Source organism: Montipora capricornis, chromosome 8, assembly GCF_036669925.1.
Source record: "Montipora capricornis isolate CH-2021 chromosome 8, ASM3666992v2, whole genome shotgun sequence".
In the NCBI taxonomy this organism is placed as follows: Eukaryota; Metazoa; Cnidaria; class Anthozoa; order Scleractinia; family Acroporidae; genus Montipora; species Montipora capricornis.
In genome coordinates this window covers 27,900,874-27,917,891 of record NC_090890.1, presented here as the reverse complement: position 1 = coordinate 27,917,891, position 17,018 = coordinate 27,900,874, and the positions used below count along the sequence as shown (strand labels likewise).

General features: G+C 41.0%; 3 protein-coding genes and 1 long non-coding RNA gene across 4 annotated transcripts in view; 3 read left to right on the top strand and 1 right to left on the bottom strand.

Annotated features, from left to right (window-relative positions):
* The window catches only part of LOC138060786 (forkhead box protein N3-like), a 234,556-nt gene that overhangs the window by 214,764 nt on the left and 2,774 nt on the right, over nt 1–17,018 (top strand). The window lies entirely within an intron of this gene.
* LOC138060797 (uncharacterized) lies at nt 697–6,534 on the bottom strand. Its single transcript, XR_011134428.1, has 3 exons — nt 6,207–6,534; nt 5,947–6,030; nt 697–876 (listed from the first exon to the last, which is right to left on the bottom strand). It is a non-coding gene; the product is annotated as an uncharacterized lncRNA (long non-coding RNA).
* Nucleotides 2,678–4,066, top strand: LOC138059799 (uncharacterized). Its single transcript, XM_068905422.1, has one exon. The coding sequence runs from the start codon at nt 2,778–2,780 to the stop codon at nt 3,798–3,800; it is 1,023 nt and encodes a 340-aa protein (XP_068761523.1). The 5' UTR covers nt 2,678–2,777; the 3' UTR covers nt 3,801–4,066.
* On the top strand, nt 10,181–12,621 carry LOC138060792 (uncharacterized). Its single transcript, XM_068906661.1, has one exon. It carries the CDS (start codon nt 10,415–10,417, stop codon nt 11,423–11,425), a length of 1,011 nt encoding a protein of 336 aa, XP_068762762.1. The 5' UTR covers nt 10,181–10,414; the 3' UTR covers nt 11,426–12,621.

Here is a 17,018-nt window from a genome sequence, read left to right as displayed (position 1 = left end):
TTTTGATGAGTTGATGTTAAATTATTTGTTGATCGTAATCGATATTTTTCGATACTAATTAATCGATTAATATCGGAAATCGATAATAATCGATAACAGAGTTTTTTGTGATTATCGATTTTGATCGATTTTCGTAATTACAGTTCGATTTCAATCGATTTCCATCAATTTATATCGAAAATATCGATTTTGCCAGAGGAACTAGGGCGAAGAAGAAGACAGAGACTATAAGCCAGGAAAAGAGACGGTTGGACTCGTGAACAGCGGCTGGGAATCGAGCTTATGCATAAACGAAATTCATTCAGCGATAGGTTTCCGTTGGTGGAGGCACGCCAGTGTGCGGTCTTCGCTCGAGCTCCGGGGGGTTAAAAATTTCCCCAAATGCGAATGAGTTATCTCAGATTTATGGCCAGGAGCGGAAGAGCATTTACGGTAAGACAAAACCCTTACTTTGGAGTTGACCTATTCTCTCGGCCGTCAGTAAACCGATATAATCGATAATCTGCGCCTAAGTCTTGGGGTTGATCCTTGGGGGTTGATCTCTCATACACCAGTCAAATCTTGTGATTATCGATATTTATCGATTATTCTAACTAATCGATGAACAATTATCGAGTATTATCGAGTAATATCGAGTAATCGATTAGTTTCCGATGATCGATTTCTATCGATTTTTTAACGTCCTGGTGATATCTTCTTCCTGAGTGAGCGTGCGGTATGTGACCTGTGTGTGACCTTGAATATGTTTATTTTTTCCCTTTGTACTTTTTCACTACCACGACCATCAAAAGCAATTCTTTGCAAAGTGTGGAACATGAGAAGAAGCGAAAGTGTTATTCCTTGCTGACGAGGACTCCATTGGGTTTCTCCAACGATCTGGCGAAAATTGAATGGAAAAGTTGATGTGAAGGCATTGAACCAAATTAATGACCGTAGCAAATTATTTTTGATCTACACTTCGTGACTTCAAGGTTAATTTGAAACCGCTGTATAGGATACTAATGCATTGTAAACGTCGTTGTGCAAATGCCTGGGATAACCCCCCCCCCCCCCCTCCCCCGATGGCCGCTGATAAGTGCATAATATTGTTCCCTTCAATCAATCAATCAATCAACTTTATTTAAAACACGGTAAATGGCTCAGCAAACTGGTTTTCAGACATGCCGTGTAAGAATTACATTGGCTTTTGTCAAGTTTTGCCGAGAACCAATAGTCATATAACTAGTTTTGGAGGTATTGCAACTTAATTTGTTTGTCTGAAGCCAATCATGTACTGCAGCTAAATCACTATTTAAGGAACATTCAATTGTGGATATATCTTCATGAGCCATAGTTATATACGTATCATCGGCAAACATACCAGGTGTTGTATGTTGTAGACATTTTGGGAAACCGTTTACATCAATTATAAACAAAAATGGCCCAAGTATAGAATCCTGGGGAATGCCACATGATACATATTGTTCTGTGGATAAGACTCCATTTACGAAAGATCTTTGTGTTCTATTAATCAGTGATTTAAGCAGCTGAAGAGCATTGCCATTGACACCATAACAAGAAAGTTTACGTAGTAAGATGTTATGGTCTACAGTGTCAAAGGCTTTCTTTAAATCTATAAAGACACTACCATTAAGTTTACCAACATCCATATTGGTAAGCCAAAGGTTTACTGCACTTATCAGAGCTATACAGGTTGAATGTTTTGGTCTAAATCCAGATTGAGAGTCTGTCAAAAGATTTCCCGCTTGGAAATACTCTAACAGCTGAGTATGCATGACCCTCTCTATAATTTTTGATATGGCAGGTAGAAAAGAAATCGGTCTATAGTTGCTTGGAATATTTCTTTCATCGGACTTAAAAATAGGCTGTACTTTTGCCTTTTTCCAATCATCAGGAAATATTCCAGCCTCCAAGGCAACACTTGATTTATAATATCACATATAGAATTTGAGATGTATGGACTACAAAGCTTTAGAAGTCTGCTAGAAATATTATCCAATCCGTAACTTACCGAGGGTTTGAGTTTAGTGATCAGGCTGTGAATGTACCCTTCACTTACAGGGCGAAAATAAAAATTTGAGTCAGTTCTATTTAAAAAGTCCTCTGGTTGAAAAGCAGTGTCTGGAATACCAGATGCCAGTTTACTACCTAGAGAACAAAAGTGGTTATTCATTTGCTCAGCTATATCTTGCTTTTCTGTAAAATCTTTGCCCTCATAAACAAGTTCATTTATAACTGTCACTTTACAATTGCGTCACAGGGAACTATTTATTACCTTCCAAGTTTCTTTAAGATTACCACTATGCTTCTTAATGCTCTCATTAAAGAAGTTAGTCCTGGCTTCCCTAATACTAGCGTTTACGTCGTTTCGTGCCTTTTTATAATCATTCCACATTTGATGAGAATTCTGCTTGACTGCTTGCTTTTTTAGAAAATCACGCTTTCTCATCTTCTGCCTCAGTCAGTCGGATGATATCCGCGGTGAAGATTTTTTCACTTTTCTTTTCCTTATCGGGGCATGTTTATTCGCAATTTCCAGAAACAGAGATTTCCAAACTGCCCACATTTCGTTTGGATCATCCAAAAGAGAAGCAAGATGGAAAGGTGTCTCATTTATGTCTTCAATGAAGGCATCACTGTCAAAATTTGATTCAATTACTTCTGGATCAGTTTTGGGCGTATTGGACTGTGGACAGAAATACCAACGTGTAAGAGCCCATGATTTGTTATGATATGCCCTTCGTCAGTCACAAGCCTTAAGGCGGAAGTGTATTTCAATGATAAGCCCTGTCGATCGGTCAGACATGGCTCTCAGTAAATTCCAGCTTCTTTTAAACAACCTCAGCAACGAGTTAAACGAAAGAAATCTTCAAAGTTTAATTCACATTTGCGGAGAGCTTATCCCCGGTGGTCAGCGAGACGGTATCAGAACTGGCTGGCATGTTTTTACAATCTTACTTCATCAAAACGCAATTGGCGAAGATCCAGAGAGGCAGAGATTCTTGCTTCGAATATTCGAGGAACTGAGACCGAAGAGAAGAGATATGGTCCGCATGATCAAGCGGCATATTCAAGAAAACTGCGAGCAACCAGAAACGATACTTGGTGATTTGGAATCGAGTGGAGAGATCAACTTCCCTTCACGACCTACGACTCCTGTTGTCATGAACGATTATTATTCTGGCTGCCTTCTTCGCTGTGGTTGTTTAAACTGTAGCTGTACTCCGCGTTCCTGTGACTGCTGCTGTTGTTGTGTGATATTCGCGATATTATTCGTCTTCTTAGCCGCTGCATGTGCTTTAGTCTGGTACACGCCAATATTTCCAGAAGTGCAACATTTTCGTAACAAGTGTGGTTTTGTAGGACCGTTAGTTATTTTCGTTTTTGTATTCGTGGCGGTTTCTTGCGCTTTATGTGCTGGGTACCAGCTTTGTTTACGAAAACGAGGAAGAGAACTTGATTACTCATCATTGCTTTCAAGCGGCGATCATAACAGCACGAGTAATCAAGCAGTTTATGACGATGGAAAATATGCAGCGTCCGTTTCCACACGAACGAGTAGCAGGACGTTTCCAAGTAGGATGGAACGTTCTCAGAGTTCCGGACGCGTCACAGCTTCGAGCTCTCATGCTTCCTTGGGCTCATCCCGCCCTACCACGTTCTCTCCAGCCCTGGGAATAACATCAGATGGTTGTTCAAAGCAAAACGTTTTTAATATTGACGACGAAGAAGATCAAGAAAGCAAGGAGAACTATGGATCGACGGAGGACACAAAAGGGCTCAACGACAACATGTTATAGAAATCTAGTATGCGATATTTAATGACCTTTCCGCGAATGTGGAGCACTGTGTGTTTAATAATCAACTACCGTGGGAAAAAAGTAGCCGTTCCTCAGCACCAGCGAGCAGAGTGATATCGAGTTTTGTTGCCAGCAAGCTCTATTATGTAATTTCGCGTCTCCAGCCGGGAAATTGTTTTTTATACCCTCTGAGTTTTCACGGCTTGTAAGAATCCACAGTTTCCCAGCAAGCAAACCTTGCTTAGAATAAAAAGTTCCCAGTAAAATTGTTTTCTTTAGGCTACAGCCAGCACGTTTTGTGTATAGTTTTCTGGCAGAAGTTAAATTTGAAGCCACATGTAAGTAAAGAGATTTGTTTCCTCTGATGCAGCATGCGAAATGGTTTCTGGTCGGTGGCCATGTTGAATTACCCCTTTACGTTTTCGCGGGCTTACAATTCATTTGTGAGTTATGAAATCTTGAATCAATTTCAAGGAACCTTTATCGCCACTACATCATCGAAAAGAAGACGACGGTAGCGGTTTAGGTTTACTGACTCTCATACTGGATATGTTCTTGGGACGTTGTTAAAATTCCCGGCGTGCCCAATCGATGAAAATCGATCATCGGAAGACAATCGATATAATCAATATAATTAATAAAAATCAATCAATTATTATCGATTGCCTCAATTAATCGATGAAAATCGATGCTCACAAACCTAGTCCTCGTAATTGCTATCCATTATATCGATTGTCATCGATCTTAGTCGGTAACTCTTGAAAGATTTGGTTTTATCAACGGAGTTGATAATGTAAATTAACCACCGTACAGAGATTCTAAAAGCTGACGTTTCGAGCGTTAGCCCTTCGTCAGAGCGAATCGAGGAATTATGGGTTACGTGTAGTTTTTATAGAAGAGTAGGAGCTACGCTATTGGTGGTAACATGGCAACGGGAAAAACAGGAATACATTAGTTAAATGAAAAGCGTTCGTTAATACCGTGGGATTAAGGGTGCCGATTTGGAAGATGAATTTTTGTTCCAGATTCTTGCGGCTTTCCGTCGTACCTAGATTTAGGGAAAGGCCACAGATAGCCATGTGTTGTTTGGAGTGGTTAGGCAGATTAAAATGACGAGCGACTGGCTTAGATGCATCTTTGTCATTCTTCTCAACATCGCGAAGGTGTTCGCGGAATCGGTCGCCTAGTCGTCTACCTGTCTCGCCAATGTATAATTTATTACATAACGTACAGGTTATGCAATAAAGAACATTTGCGGAGGTACATGTGAAACGATCGGTGATCTTAACAGATCGCTTAGGTCCCGATATTTTGCTAGTGTTAAGATTGAAAGGACAAGTTTTGCATCGTGAGCGCGCGCATTTGAAAGTGCCAGGTTGCTCGTTAGTTTTGAGCGCGCTTCTAACTAAAAAGTTGCCTACGTTTTTGTCGCGTTTGAATGAAATAAGTGGAGGTTGCGAAAAGATTCTACCAGTCTCGAGATCATTTTGGAGTAATTTAAAGTTATTAAGTTGATACTTTTGACTGCGTGATTATGAGGATGGAAAGTGAGGGTGAATGGAATTCTGTCATTCTTATCCTTTTGTGACGTTTGTAGTGCTGACTGTCGATCAAATTGTTGGGCACGCTGATGGCCCGCTTTGACTACAGAGACAGGATAGCCACGTTTTACGAAAAACTGGCACATCTCCTCTAATTTGCTGGAAAAGTCGGAGTCATCACTACATAGCCGTCGAAGTCTAAGAAATTGAGAAAGGAATGGAGTTCTTGACATGGTTAACCTACAGATTCTCACAGTTATTTGTTGTATTCATCGTCAATTCCATAAAATGTGAAGAACTCGATTCCTTATTCTCAATTTCTTAGACTTCGACGTCTGTGTAGTGATGACCCCGACTTTTCCAGCAAATCAGAGGAAATGTGCCAGTTTTTCGAAAAACGTGGATGTAATCAAAGCGGGCCATCAGCGTGCCCAACAATTTGATCGACAGTCAGCACTACAAACGTCACAAAAGGATAAGAATGACAGAATTCCATTCACCCTCACACTGACATGACTCTGTTTTGATTGGCTTTTACAACAGTGGGCTTGCTGAATCTCCCAAGGGAGGCGTCGAAAAAACAACGGACAAGTTCACGACATTACCTGATGTGTTTCCTCAAACCCGACTTTTGAACAAAGTCCTTGCCGCAGAGATCGCATTTGTAAGGTTTTTCTCCAGTATGGCATCTGCAAGCGTGAACAGAGGTCGCTAATCACAAAAACGTGTTAAAGAAGTTACAGAAAGAAAAGCAGTATTGGTAAATTTAACTATCTTCCCAGCCTCACGTCCTCCTAAACTCAATTCCATCTCTTGCTGTTGTTACCCTTTAGCAATTAAGACTTGATCTAACTTGTTATCTTACCGGAAATGAACGACCAGTTGATAGCTGGTCAAAAATGTCTTATCGCACTTTTCACAGCGGTGTGTCTTGTGAGGCGAGGCCATGGGTCCCGTGTGTCTCCTCTTCGTATGCTTCCACAAATTTTGTTGCGATGCGAAAGTCGCCCCGCACTCACTACACATACAGGCCTTGTCTGTGGTACCCTGGTGTGTCTTCACGTGTTCCACTAGTTCCGGTTCCGCATCGAATACTTGTTCGCAGCCGTCAAAATTGCAGCAAAACTTGTCGCTGGTGTATTTCTTTTGTACTTCTTCCTTCTCGAAGTGACTCGCGTGTTTGTGCCGCCAAAGGTGACTTAGAGAAACATTGTGTACAAACGGCATGTCAACACTCACACCTATGGTATGGCTATGGTTTATGGTTTTCATTTATGCACTACACATAAAAGTCTCAGGGCGGTTTACAATTCTTTCTTTAAGGTAAGATGGGACGTCAGCTTGTAAAAGCGCCTCTGGAAGCCGCTATCAGTTCATATTTGATCTCACCCACCCAATCCACGCATGTATGTGATAGGAGGACTGACCACAACACCGGGGTCTCCTACTCTTCACGAACAGTCGATTGATTATTAGGAAAAGTTGCGAAACGGGGCCTACGGTTTATAGTCCTCATCCGAGGAAACTTAAAAATCTAACCATTTGCGGGGTAATTACAAAGGCAGCACTTTCTCCTCAGTTATTTCAAGACCCCCAGTGTTGGTCCGGCCGGATTCGAACTCACGGCCTCCCACATAACAACCAGTTGCTCACAAAATCAGGATAGGAATTCTCATTGGAGTTGTAATTCACTAAAGGATAGGAATTTAATTCAGAGATGAGCGTTAGGGTGAGGGTTTTGCAACAGACCCGACCCTTACCTCGTTGAGTGTACGTGGCATCGCAGTAATCACATTTATACGGACGTAAACCATCGTGCACGGATTGTATGTGGACCGACAGGACGCGACTGTTGACATACACCTCGCGTAAGTTTTTTGAAAGACACGGGGAAAGGGGGTTGGGGGGGGGGGGGGGGGGGGCACCCCTTTCACCCCTTGCACCCTCCCCCTAGATCCGCCCCTGGGGTTTAAGGTAAGGGAGGGAACTTGGGAGAGTGGAGGTACTTTTATAGGGTTCTTAACGTTTTCGAATCCCTCCGCTCTCCATGCAATTCTATCTTCGCGCCGAAGGGTGATATCCCGCTATCCTAGTTTTTAACTTTTCTTTCAAAATGCGTTCAAGGCTAAAGTAGCCAATACGTAGATAGTGAGGTCAGTTTTTGCCAGAAAGTTTCCCGTAGCTCAAACTATTTTTTTTATAAAGTGCACTGCATGATTGGACTAGTGAAATATGACCACGAGAAATTCGAATTGGTCCCGAAAATTTATGTGATTACTTAATGGGGTCATTCTACTGATTGATTGAAACGATCACAACATTTGTCAAATTCAAACTTTTACAACTGAGATTATCGTTAAAAAGTTGAACTTTAAAAAATTAAACTTGGAAGCATGCGGTTGCAATTTGCACTCGAACGACAAATTTGCACCCATGTTACATGAAAACTGCACTCCTTTTTTAGCCAATCAGAATTACGTAATTTTTTCAGGTATGTTGTTAGAAAAAGTAATCACATGATTTCGAGTTCAATTTGGAATAAATAAGAACGCGTAAGTTTTTTGAAAGACGAACAAAACAACGGACGAAGGGCACAATGGGGAAGCTTTTCGGTCGTTTCGGGAGATTTATCATTCGAACTCGGTCAGTTTTCCGTTCTCCTATAGTGATATTTCTTATTTACGAACATTGACGTCACATTTCTTTTGATATTCAAATTTGCCAACCACGGAACAAAGGAAGTCATTGTTTCAACAGCCAATTAGGTTCTGGTTTGCATATTAATAACAATGGGGGACGTCACCAGAAACATGGCTATTTTCACATTTAAAAATGTGTTGTCCATTAAGCTTATTCTGAAGGTTGCCAGTAGCTCTAATTTTTTAGCCATTTTCTTGTGTTCGTGTGCTGCTGCATTGTACATGTTTTGAAGTTCTTTTTAGTATTTTGTTTTTAACTGGCGTAGCCAGGTGATCTAATTTTAAGGATCATTGCTTGTACTTTCAAGGTGAATACACCTTGTTCCAAAATGGCCGCCATTTAAATATTCTTTTGTTTTTATTCAAATAAGCCCTTGATGCCTCGTTCTTAAGCTTAAAATTCAAAAGAATATTTTATCTTGAACGAGGCAACAAGGGCCAATTTGTATCCGCATAAATCAGCGGCCATTTTGGAATAAGGTGTATGCAGATCACGTTGTTAGCATACGTTTACAGATGAAGGACGCGTCTTCAATAAAATGGTTACATGAAATATCTCTTGCTACTGAATGAAAACCTTACACCCGCGAAGGTGGTGGGGCACAGAGAAAGGCAACCGGCGCTTATATTTCTCGCCGAACCGTTTCTTTAAAACCGAGAACGGTATTTTTCCATGGCAACACTAACGAAAATATTATCGGCTGAATAGACCATTTTAGGTTGTACGTTTTGTTTCCCCTTTCAGACCAAGTGATGTTGTTCTCAAGGGTATTTTCCTTTTGGTTTTTCTTAAGTTATGCGTACATATGGACGTGCATACGACGACATTTGAAAGAAACTGTTCTCCAGAGTAACATCACGTGGTCTGAAATGGAAAACGAAACTTGCAAGCTGAAAAAGGTCTCCATGCAATGTTCACTTAAAGCCTGGTTTCACTAGGGACGCCAGCACGAGTGCAAGCATAAGCTTATGCTAAGTGGAAACGAACGTCAACATCAGCATCAAAATCAACCACGGTATCCGCCATTTTGTTCAAGTGCTCAGACGCGGCGAATCTGGAACAGACGATCAGACGATGATTCGTGGATTCATTCATCACGGGAAACTTTTAACCCACAAATGACCAGCTCCCAACATCAGTAGCTTCATACCTCAGTTAGTTAGAGCGTCGCACCAGCATCGCGAGGTCACGGATTCAAACCCCGTTGAAGACCCGAATTTTTCAGGCTTATCCACGCAATTGCCAAAATTGCGTTCATAACTGCTTCACTTTGTTACTATTTGTTGGAAAATTCCGGTTGGGTTGGCCGCTGGATAATCAATCGTACTGAAGCGATTTGCCAAGTGTACCGACCAAACGGACAAAATAGCACTCAGCATAAAAATGTTCCATTATCAAAGCTTGGTTTCCAAGTTTAACCTTTCCTCGTTTCTCGATTTCGCACATAAGAAGGCCGGGAAACTCAAGAATGGGTAAAATGCAACAGGATTTTCGGAAATTTCCGTTCCGATCGGAAAACCAGGAGTACCTTTGGAGGTACTCCACATTTTCCTAACGGATTTTCTTGAAAATGACTATTCCATTTGACATTTAAGGGAAATTTTTGCAATTCTGGCTGAATGGTAAGCACCCTTGGATTACACCATACTCGATAGACTATGACTGTGATTAGACAGAGGAGATGTTTCATCCTTAGTAACTCTGCCCGGAAAAAATCCCAGAGCTCCTCACAACAGTGGAGCATTTGACCATCCGATTATCAGTTTAAATATTCTACCACTGATCTGTATGAGTTAGCCCTTTGAAGCTCGAGGGGAGCCCCATTGACGAGTAAAATCGTCTGGCGAATCATTTGTCGTAGTTGAACCTTCCGCTTGACTTCAACTAGTTTCCTTTTCCGAGCTCCTGATTACCTCAGAGATATAATAATATTACTAACCTCGTTTTTTCGGTCCTACTGACAGTTACGGATCCTCGTTTTTTTCCCCTTTGATTTATGTCGAATCCTCGGTCCGTAACTTACAGTACGGATCTCGAACTCGGTTAGTAAAACGTTTTTTACATTACTATCCGCTCCGGGTCTTCAGATTGCATCATTTTGGCAAATTAGCGCCCAGTGCACCGCAGTAGTAAGCACTATCGCTTTGCCCTGTTAGGACAACAGGAGTGTTTCAGGAAGTCAAGGAAAAATTCAGTCCTCCCAAGGAGTTGCAATTTTTTCCCGTTGAAATGCTAATATTTTGCGTGCGTTCGAAAATTAGCCAAAAACCGTGTTATCTACCCTCCGCACCTTCAAGTTATAATATTGTGCCATTCGTCCGTGACAAGCGATAAGGCGGAAGTGTATTTATAAGCCCTGTCGATCGTCCAGAAATGGCTCTCAGTGAATTCAAGCTCCTTTTAAACAACCTCAGCAACGAGCTAAACGAAAGAAATCTTCAAAGTTTAATTCACATTTGCGGGGAGCTTATCCCCGGTGGTCAGCGAGACGGTATCAGAACTGGCTGGCATGTTTTTACAATCTTACTTCATCAAAACGCAATTGGCAAAGATCCGGAGAGGCTGAGATTCTTGCTTAAAATATTCAAGGAACTGAGGCCGAAGAGAAGAGATCTGGTCTGCATGATCACACGGCATATTCAAAACAACTGCGAGCAACCAGAAACGATACTTGGTGATTTGGAATCGAGTGGAGAGATCAACTTCCCTTCACGACCTCCGACTCCCGTTGTCGTGGACGACTGTTACTCTGGCTGTCTTCTTCGCTGTGGTTGTTTAAACTGTACCTGCACTCGTTGCTGTGACTGCTGCTGTTGTTGTGTGATCTTCGCAATATTATTCGTCTTCTTAGCCGCTGCAAGTGCTTTAGTCTGGTACACGAAAATATTTCCTGTGCAAGATTTTCGTAAGAAGCATGATTTTGTAGGACCGTTGGTCATTTTGGTTTTTGTATTCGTGGCGGTTTCTTGCGCTTTATGTGCTGGGTACCAGCTTTGTTTACGAAGACGAAGGAGAGAACTCAATTACTCATCATTGCTTTCAAGCGCCGATCATATGAGCACGAGTAATCAAGCAGCTTATGACGATGGAAGTTGTGCAGCGTCCGTTTCCACACGAACGAGTAGCAGGACGTTTGCAAGAAGGATTGATAGTTCCGGACGCGTCACAGCTTCGAGCTCTTATGCTTCCTTGGGCTCATCCCGCGCTACCACGTTCTCTCCATCTCTCGGAATAACATCAGATGGTTGTTCGAAGCAAAAAGTTTTTAATATTGACGACGACGAAGAAGATCAAGAAAGGAAGAGGGACAATGGATCGACAGAGGACACTCTTAGCTGTTATAACATTGGGCAGAACAGCGTAATAAATATGGAGGGCTCATGACTCTTTTTCCCGATGCATCTTGTTGGATTTCGGATAAACTAAAAGACAGCTTGACCCATTAACTCTATCAAAAGTCATGTTGTTTACTTGAAACAGCGTTCGTTTCACAAAAGAAGTAGTAACTAGCCAGCTACTCATTTGAGATAGAACAAGACGCCTTGAGGGGTAGCCGAGCGTTTCGCCCCTTGTTGAGTTCGACCCACGAATATAATCGGTTCCGCCCCATTTCGCCCCCTATGTGTTTTGTTAATTGATCGCCGCTGTATCGAGTGTACACGTTCATCGCCAACTAGAAATTGTGTTCGCATTGCATTTGTATTAATAATCCAATTACTCGCTGTCTTATCAGAAGTTTGTTAAGCGATCACCGCCATATCGAGTTTAGGAGTGATAACCACCGACTCGAGACATGTTAAATAACACAATTCATTGTAATTGTCCCAACTTTCAAATAGCACGCCATTTTTATTCAATTACTCAAATTGGGCGCGATCTCGCTTAACAACGGTTGCTACAGTGCCGAGATATGATAATAAATCATAGTTAGAAGAGGAGCCTAACCACTGTAATGAAATCAAGTTCCTAACTAAAGAAAGTGTATATCAAGCCAGGTTATTTCCACTTCCATGTCATGTGACTTGACAGAAATGACAACTTATCAAGGCGGAAAATCCCCTCGAGCTACTAGATCATTTGGCAAAGGCCTTCGTTTACGTAATGATGATAACCAGTTTCAAACATATGACATGAATGCATTGCCAGGAAAATGATAGTCGTAAAGTGCATGCGAAGCTAAATAAGAAAACGTTAACGATAAGCGACTAAAGTGGCGTTTTGAATGCAACGCGCTTTTCAAATTAGTTAGGACCCAGTCCTCTCCCTAAGACCATTGCTACACATCAATTAACACTCGTGCAAAATGTTCATACTTGCCCCCTTACAATCCCATAATAACTATTTGAAACAATGGATTTCAAAATGGCCGCCTGTCACGAAATTATTTTTCACCAGTTTGTAAATATTTTTAGTCACTCATCTAGTTCGTTAGTGTAAGTGTTAACTACCTATTGTATGATTCCTTAGTGTATTATGTATTATCTGATTTAGTGTTAATGAACTTCTATTTAAGTGTTGTAATTAAGTAGTGCAAAAGAAACATTGTGAAGTCGTAACTTGAATAAATATATGTTAGTTGCCAGCTAGGTCTTGAAAATGCTTTTTAACCGCTATACGGACCGATCCTTAGCTGGTAAATACGTATTTATTTTTCCTTTCTCTCTCCCTTTCTCTCTGAAATCAACCTTTTAATTATTGACTCGCACCGCGCTTGATAGCGAATGCAGTATTAAAGCGACTTACAAACTGAACGTTTCAAAGAGAAATATTTTTATTTGAATTATATTCCAAACCTCTTGTCTAATGAAAAATAACGTCTGTACGTAAACGGATCGGTGTCAAAAAACATGGAAATTTAAGGTCATCACACAAGCTCACGCAACCAAGGAGCTAGGATTCCGCCTGCTCACCGGATGAGAAAATTCCGCTCACTCCCGGAACCAATCAGACTGCAGGATTTGTTCAATTCCGCCGGCTTACGCACTGAGGAAAAAAATTAATTCAATTAACTATGGATGTACAGATGTGTAAAGATGTGGTGCGGGTTGGTTGTTGAAGTGGAGCAAGGTTGTCGACGTTTCACGGAGAGCAAGAAGTTGGAGAACGAAAGCCTGAGGGCAAAAAAGGAAAAAAAGAACTGAGGACACTCCTAAGAGCCATTAGCGGGAGCTGCCAAAAAGAATCAATGACAAAACCCCGTTGTCAGTGGCTGAGGAAAATCCTTCAAAGAATTAAAGGAGCTTGAGATAAACAAGAAGAATTAAGAGAAACTCGAAGAAAGTGACGCGGGTGCAAAAAAGGGTGAAAGGAGAAATTGATTGCTAGAAGAGAAGAAAGCACCGCGCTGGGAAAGAACTTGTCTTGGGTTTTGCTGTAGGTTTGTCGGTTGAAGAACTGGACTGCTGGTTTGTCGAAGGAATTAACTGTTTGACTGTAAATATTAGAGTAAAGTAATTACGGTTAAATTTAGTATTATCGTTTAAGTTATGCAATGGAATAGATAATTAATTAAGTGAGGTTTGTTTTTATACCCTAATTAAACTGTAAAATTAAGCAAGTTCTAGGATCTACTATTTTTCTTAATATTAGAATTTACTTTTTTTCCCCTCTGTTTAATAAAATCAGTAGTTTATTTTGTTTCAGAAGTTTCATGCTTGTGCGTTGTGCAATTGTGGGAAGAGGCGTGTGTGTGTTATTGTCACCAGTCTTCGTTTTGTGTGCGAGCCCACCTTCACACCGCCGTGTCCGTAATCAAAATTCATTCCTGCCCTAAAAAAGTATGCAATGCACGAAACAGCACGAGAACAAGGACACGACGACAATGTTGAGAGTGACCGTGCTGGGTGCCTCTTGCACGGCAGAAAACTAACAGCAGCATGTTAAATTCATAATTTTTAAGATGACATACTAAATGTACATTACATAAGAACGAACCTATCAAGAAAGAAAACCTGGGCCAAAATACAAAATCATAATACGCGGCCTGCTACGAAAAAACCGGAGGGATAAAAACCCAACGCCGATAGAACGGGACAAAAAAACCCCTGGAAAACGTAGTCCTCGACCAAATGCAACGTATGACAGGTCCGAGGGATAGAGCTTTAAACCGAATAAAGGATATCGTGAAAATGAAAGTTTAGTAACCAAAACCGATGGCTGTCCAGAACGAGTGGTCAGAGCGGGTCTTGAAACCGGGATCTCCGGACCTCTAGGCAAGCGCCTTAAGAACTATGGGCCACACTTCCTCCAAATTGTGTAACTGATACATAAGAAACAATCAAGTGAAGCTATGATCTTCGCAGTGAATGAACGCAATTTTAGCAATTGCGTAGAGAAGTCTGAAAAATTCAGGGCTTCAATGAGGTTTGAACCCGCGATACCGGTGCGACGCTCTAAACCAACTGAGCTATGAAGCCACTGATGTTGGGAGCTGGTCATTCGTGGGTTCACACAGCTTCTAAAAGCCTGGTTTTCACTAGCGACGCAAGCACACGCACAAGCATAAGCATCTTTTGCTAGTGAAAACGAACGTCGACATAAGCGGCATCAAAATCAACCACAGCAACCGTCATTTTGTTCAAATGTTCAGACGCAGGGAATCTACAACGAGTGCTTTAATTGGCCAGACGCAACAAATTTCGTTGCGCTTATGCTGCGTTTCGTTTTCACACGACGCAAACGAACGCAAGCATAATATTAGCGCAAGCACAAGAAAAAGGACAAATTTTGATTCTTGTGCTTATATGCTTGGGTCAAACCCGTTTTCACGGTGAAATATACGCTCTTATGCTTTGCGGTTGTGCTTGCTCGTGAAAAGCAGGCTTAATTCCGTTCGTAACTGCGAGGATCAAAGCTTCACTTGATTTCATATCTGCCGTTCAATAGAAGATTCCTCTCATATATCATTTCATTCATACGAAACAATAGTGAAAAGAAGAGGAACAAAAGATTATCACATTAAGTGACTCAGTAACAAATCTTGCTACGAACCGTAATGAATTGCTTTCTAACTGCACGCTGTTAGGATGGAAAGCAGTTAAACCTGTTAATAATTGTTTATTTCTTGTTCTAAATTTGAAATTGTCTATTAAATAAAGAAGAAAAAACCTTGAATTTTAAAAAATAGGTCATTTTATTTCTGGAAGAGCGTGGGCCGAAGAAAGCACCTTCATAAACCCGTGATTGCATCTTACGCGCTCGTGACTTCAATTTTTTTCCTACACAAGCTTAAACGTATCTCTCCACGATCGAGCCATTTTTAATTTTAAGGGTTTCCTTAAAAGGAAGGGTCCAGATATATTAATTGCGATTTCTGCGCGGACAATCATTTGATTTGTTCCTCGTAAATCTAAAATACACCAAATGTCGACAGATCATAAATCCGCGGCCATGCTTTTCCTCGATCCTTTTCAAATTTTACTAAACAATTTAAGCAATGAATTGGACCAAAGTAATCTGCAGAGTTTGATTCATGTTTGCGGAAAGCTTATCCCAGGTGGCCAGCGAGAACATATTAAAACTGGCTGGGATGTTTTTAGCATTCTCCGTCATCAAAATGCCATTGGTGAAGATCGAGAAAAAATAGCGTTCTTACTAAGAATCACAAAGGAGATACGGCCGAAGCGAAGAGATTTGGTTTGCATGGTAAAGCGTTATATAGAAGAACACTACGAACAACCACGAACGATACTGGATCAGTTTGGGTCGAGTGTGGATAGTAAAAGTTTTCTAGCCGCAACTCAACCACTGGAGTGCACCGCTAGTGACGAATATTCCCGTACTGGGTGCATTATTCACTGCGGAAGTTATTTTAATTGTTCCTGTTCTCCGTGCTGTGAAGGGTTTTGTTGCTGTGTCATTTTGGCAATATTGTTCGCCTTTTTGGCCGTTTTAATTGCATTGCTTTGGTACCGTCATGTCCTTGGTCAAGATTATGCCAAAGAGAATCCCAATATAAAGAAACATGTCATAGACGGTATAGTGATTTGCGGGTTCTTGGCGGCTTGTTGCGCTTCTTGTGGCATTTACCTAAAGACTCGAAGAGGCAGCCTTCGTTCCTCGAAGCTTTTCAACAGTGCAAGCAACCAAACAACAGTGTATGGAAGTTTCATCCCGTCCAATTCCATACAGATCAGTTGCCCAGGCTATAACTCACAGAATCAAAATGATCGTAGCTCTAGCCAGAGTACTGCTTCCACCTCAAACTCCCTTCAGCCCTGCGTATAAACCCTAAATCGTTTTCAGGTGCCCGACCTGGCCTCGAAGCTGACGAAGCAGTCATATATTGTTGTCTTCAGGGAGACAATTTAAAAGAAGAAAGGGAGAAACGGAAGTAGTGCAGAAGGCTGATTCGGTATTGAACACAGCTTCAGACTCTACTTCTTAAAGCCCAATACATTGTCTTAACTGATCATGATTACTCATTAACATTTATTTTTCAATTAGGCATTGATTTAAACTAGTAATAGTTTTCACTACATCTGCAACCGCCTTAGATAATATGGATGGCAGTTGAGGGGTTTTCTAATTGATATGTACTGCACGTTGTGATGTCTTCATATTATGCAACATGTAGTTAGGTAAATGAAAGTGAAGGATGCAAGGAAAGGATGGACAACAACAAACAGAATTTTAATTTCCAATTTCCATGAACGTTTATTTGATACACAATCAATTTGAAAGCAATTTACGTAATTATGAAAAATGCCTTGAGAATATGAGAGTAAAACAGGAACAGGAACATAAATTAGAAAGGGAACCTTTCGTCGTCATCTTTTTTATCCACGTGGTACTTTCCACGGTACCTTGAAAAGACAATAAAAAAGGACCAAAGCTCGGTTATTACATTCGAATGGCTGATTATTATTATCTGTGAATAACTGTTGTAAAAATGATCGAACATTGTTTGAAAATGTTGATACTGAGACTATGCTTTTGCTTTCTGAGGTTGCGTCCGTAGCAGTTTGTGGGCCGAGTC

What these genes read in the sequence shown, in the direction of transcription:
- LOC138059799 (XM_068905422.1), top strand. Translation starts at nt 2,778, where the DNA reads ATGATAAGCCCTGTCGATCGGTCAGACATGGCTCTCAGTAAATTCCAG.
- LOC138060792 (XM_068906661.1), top strand. Translation starts at nt 10,415, where the DNA reads ATGGCTCTCAGTGAATTCAAGCTCCTTTTAAACAACCTCAGCAACGAG.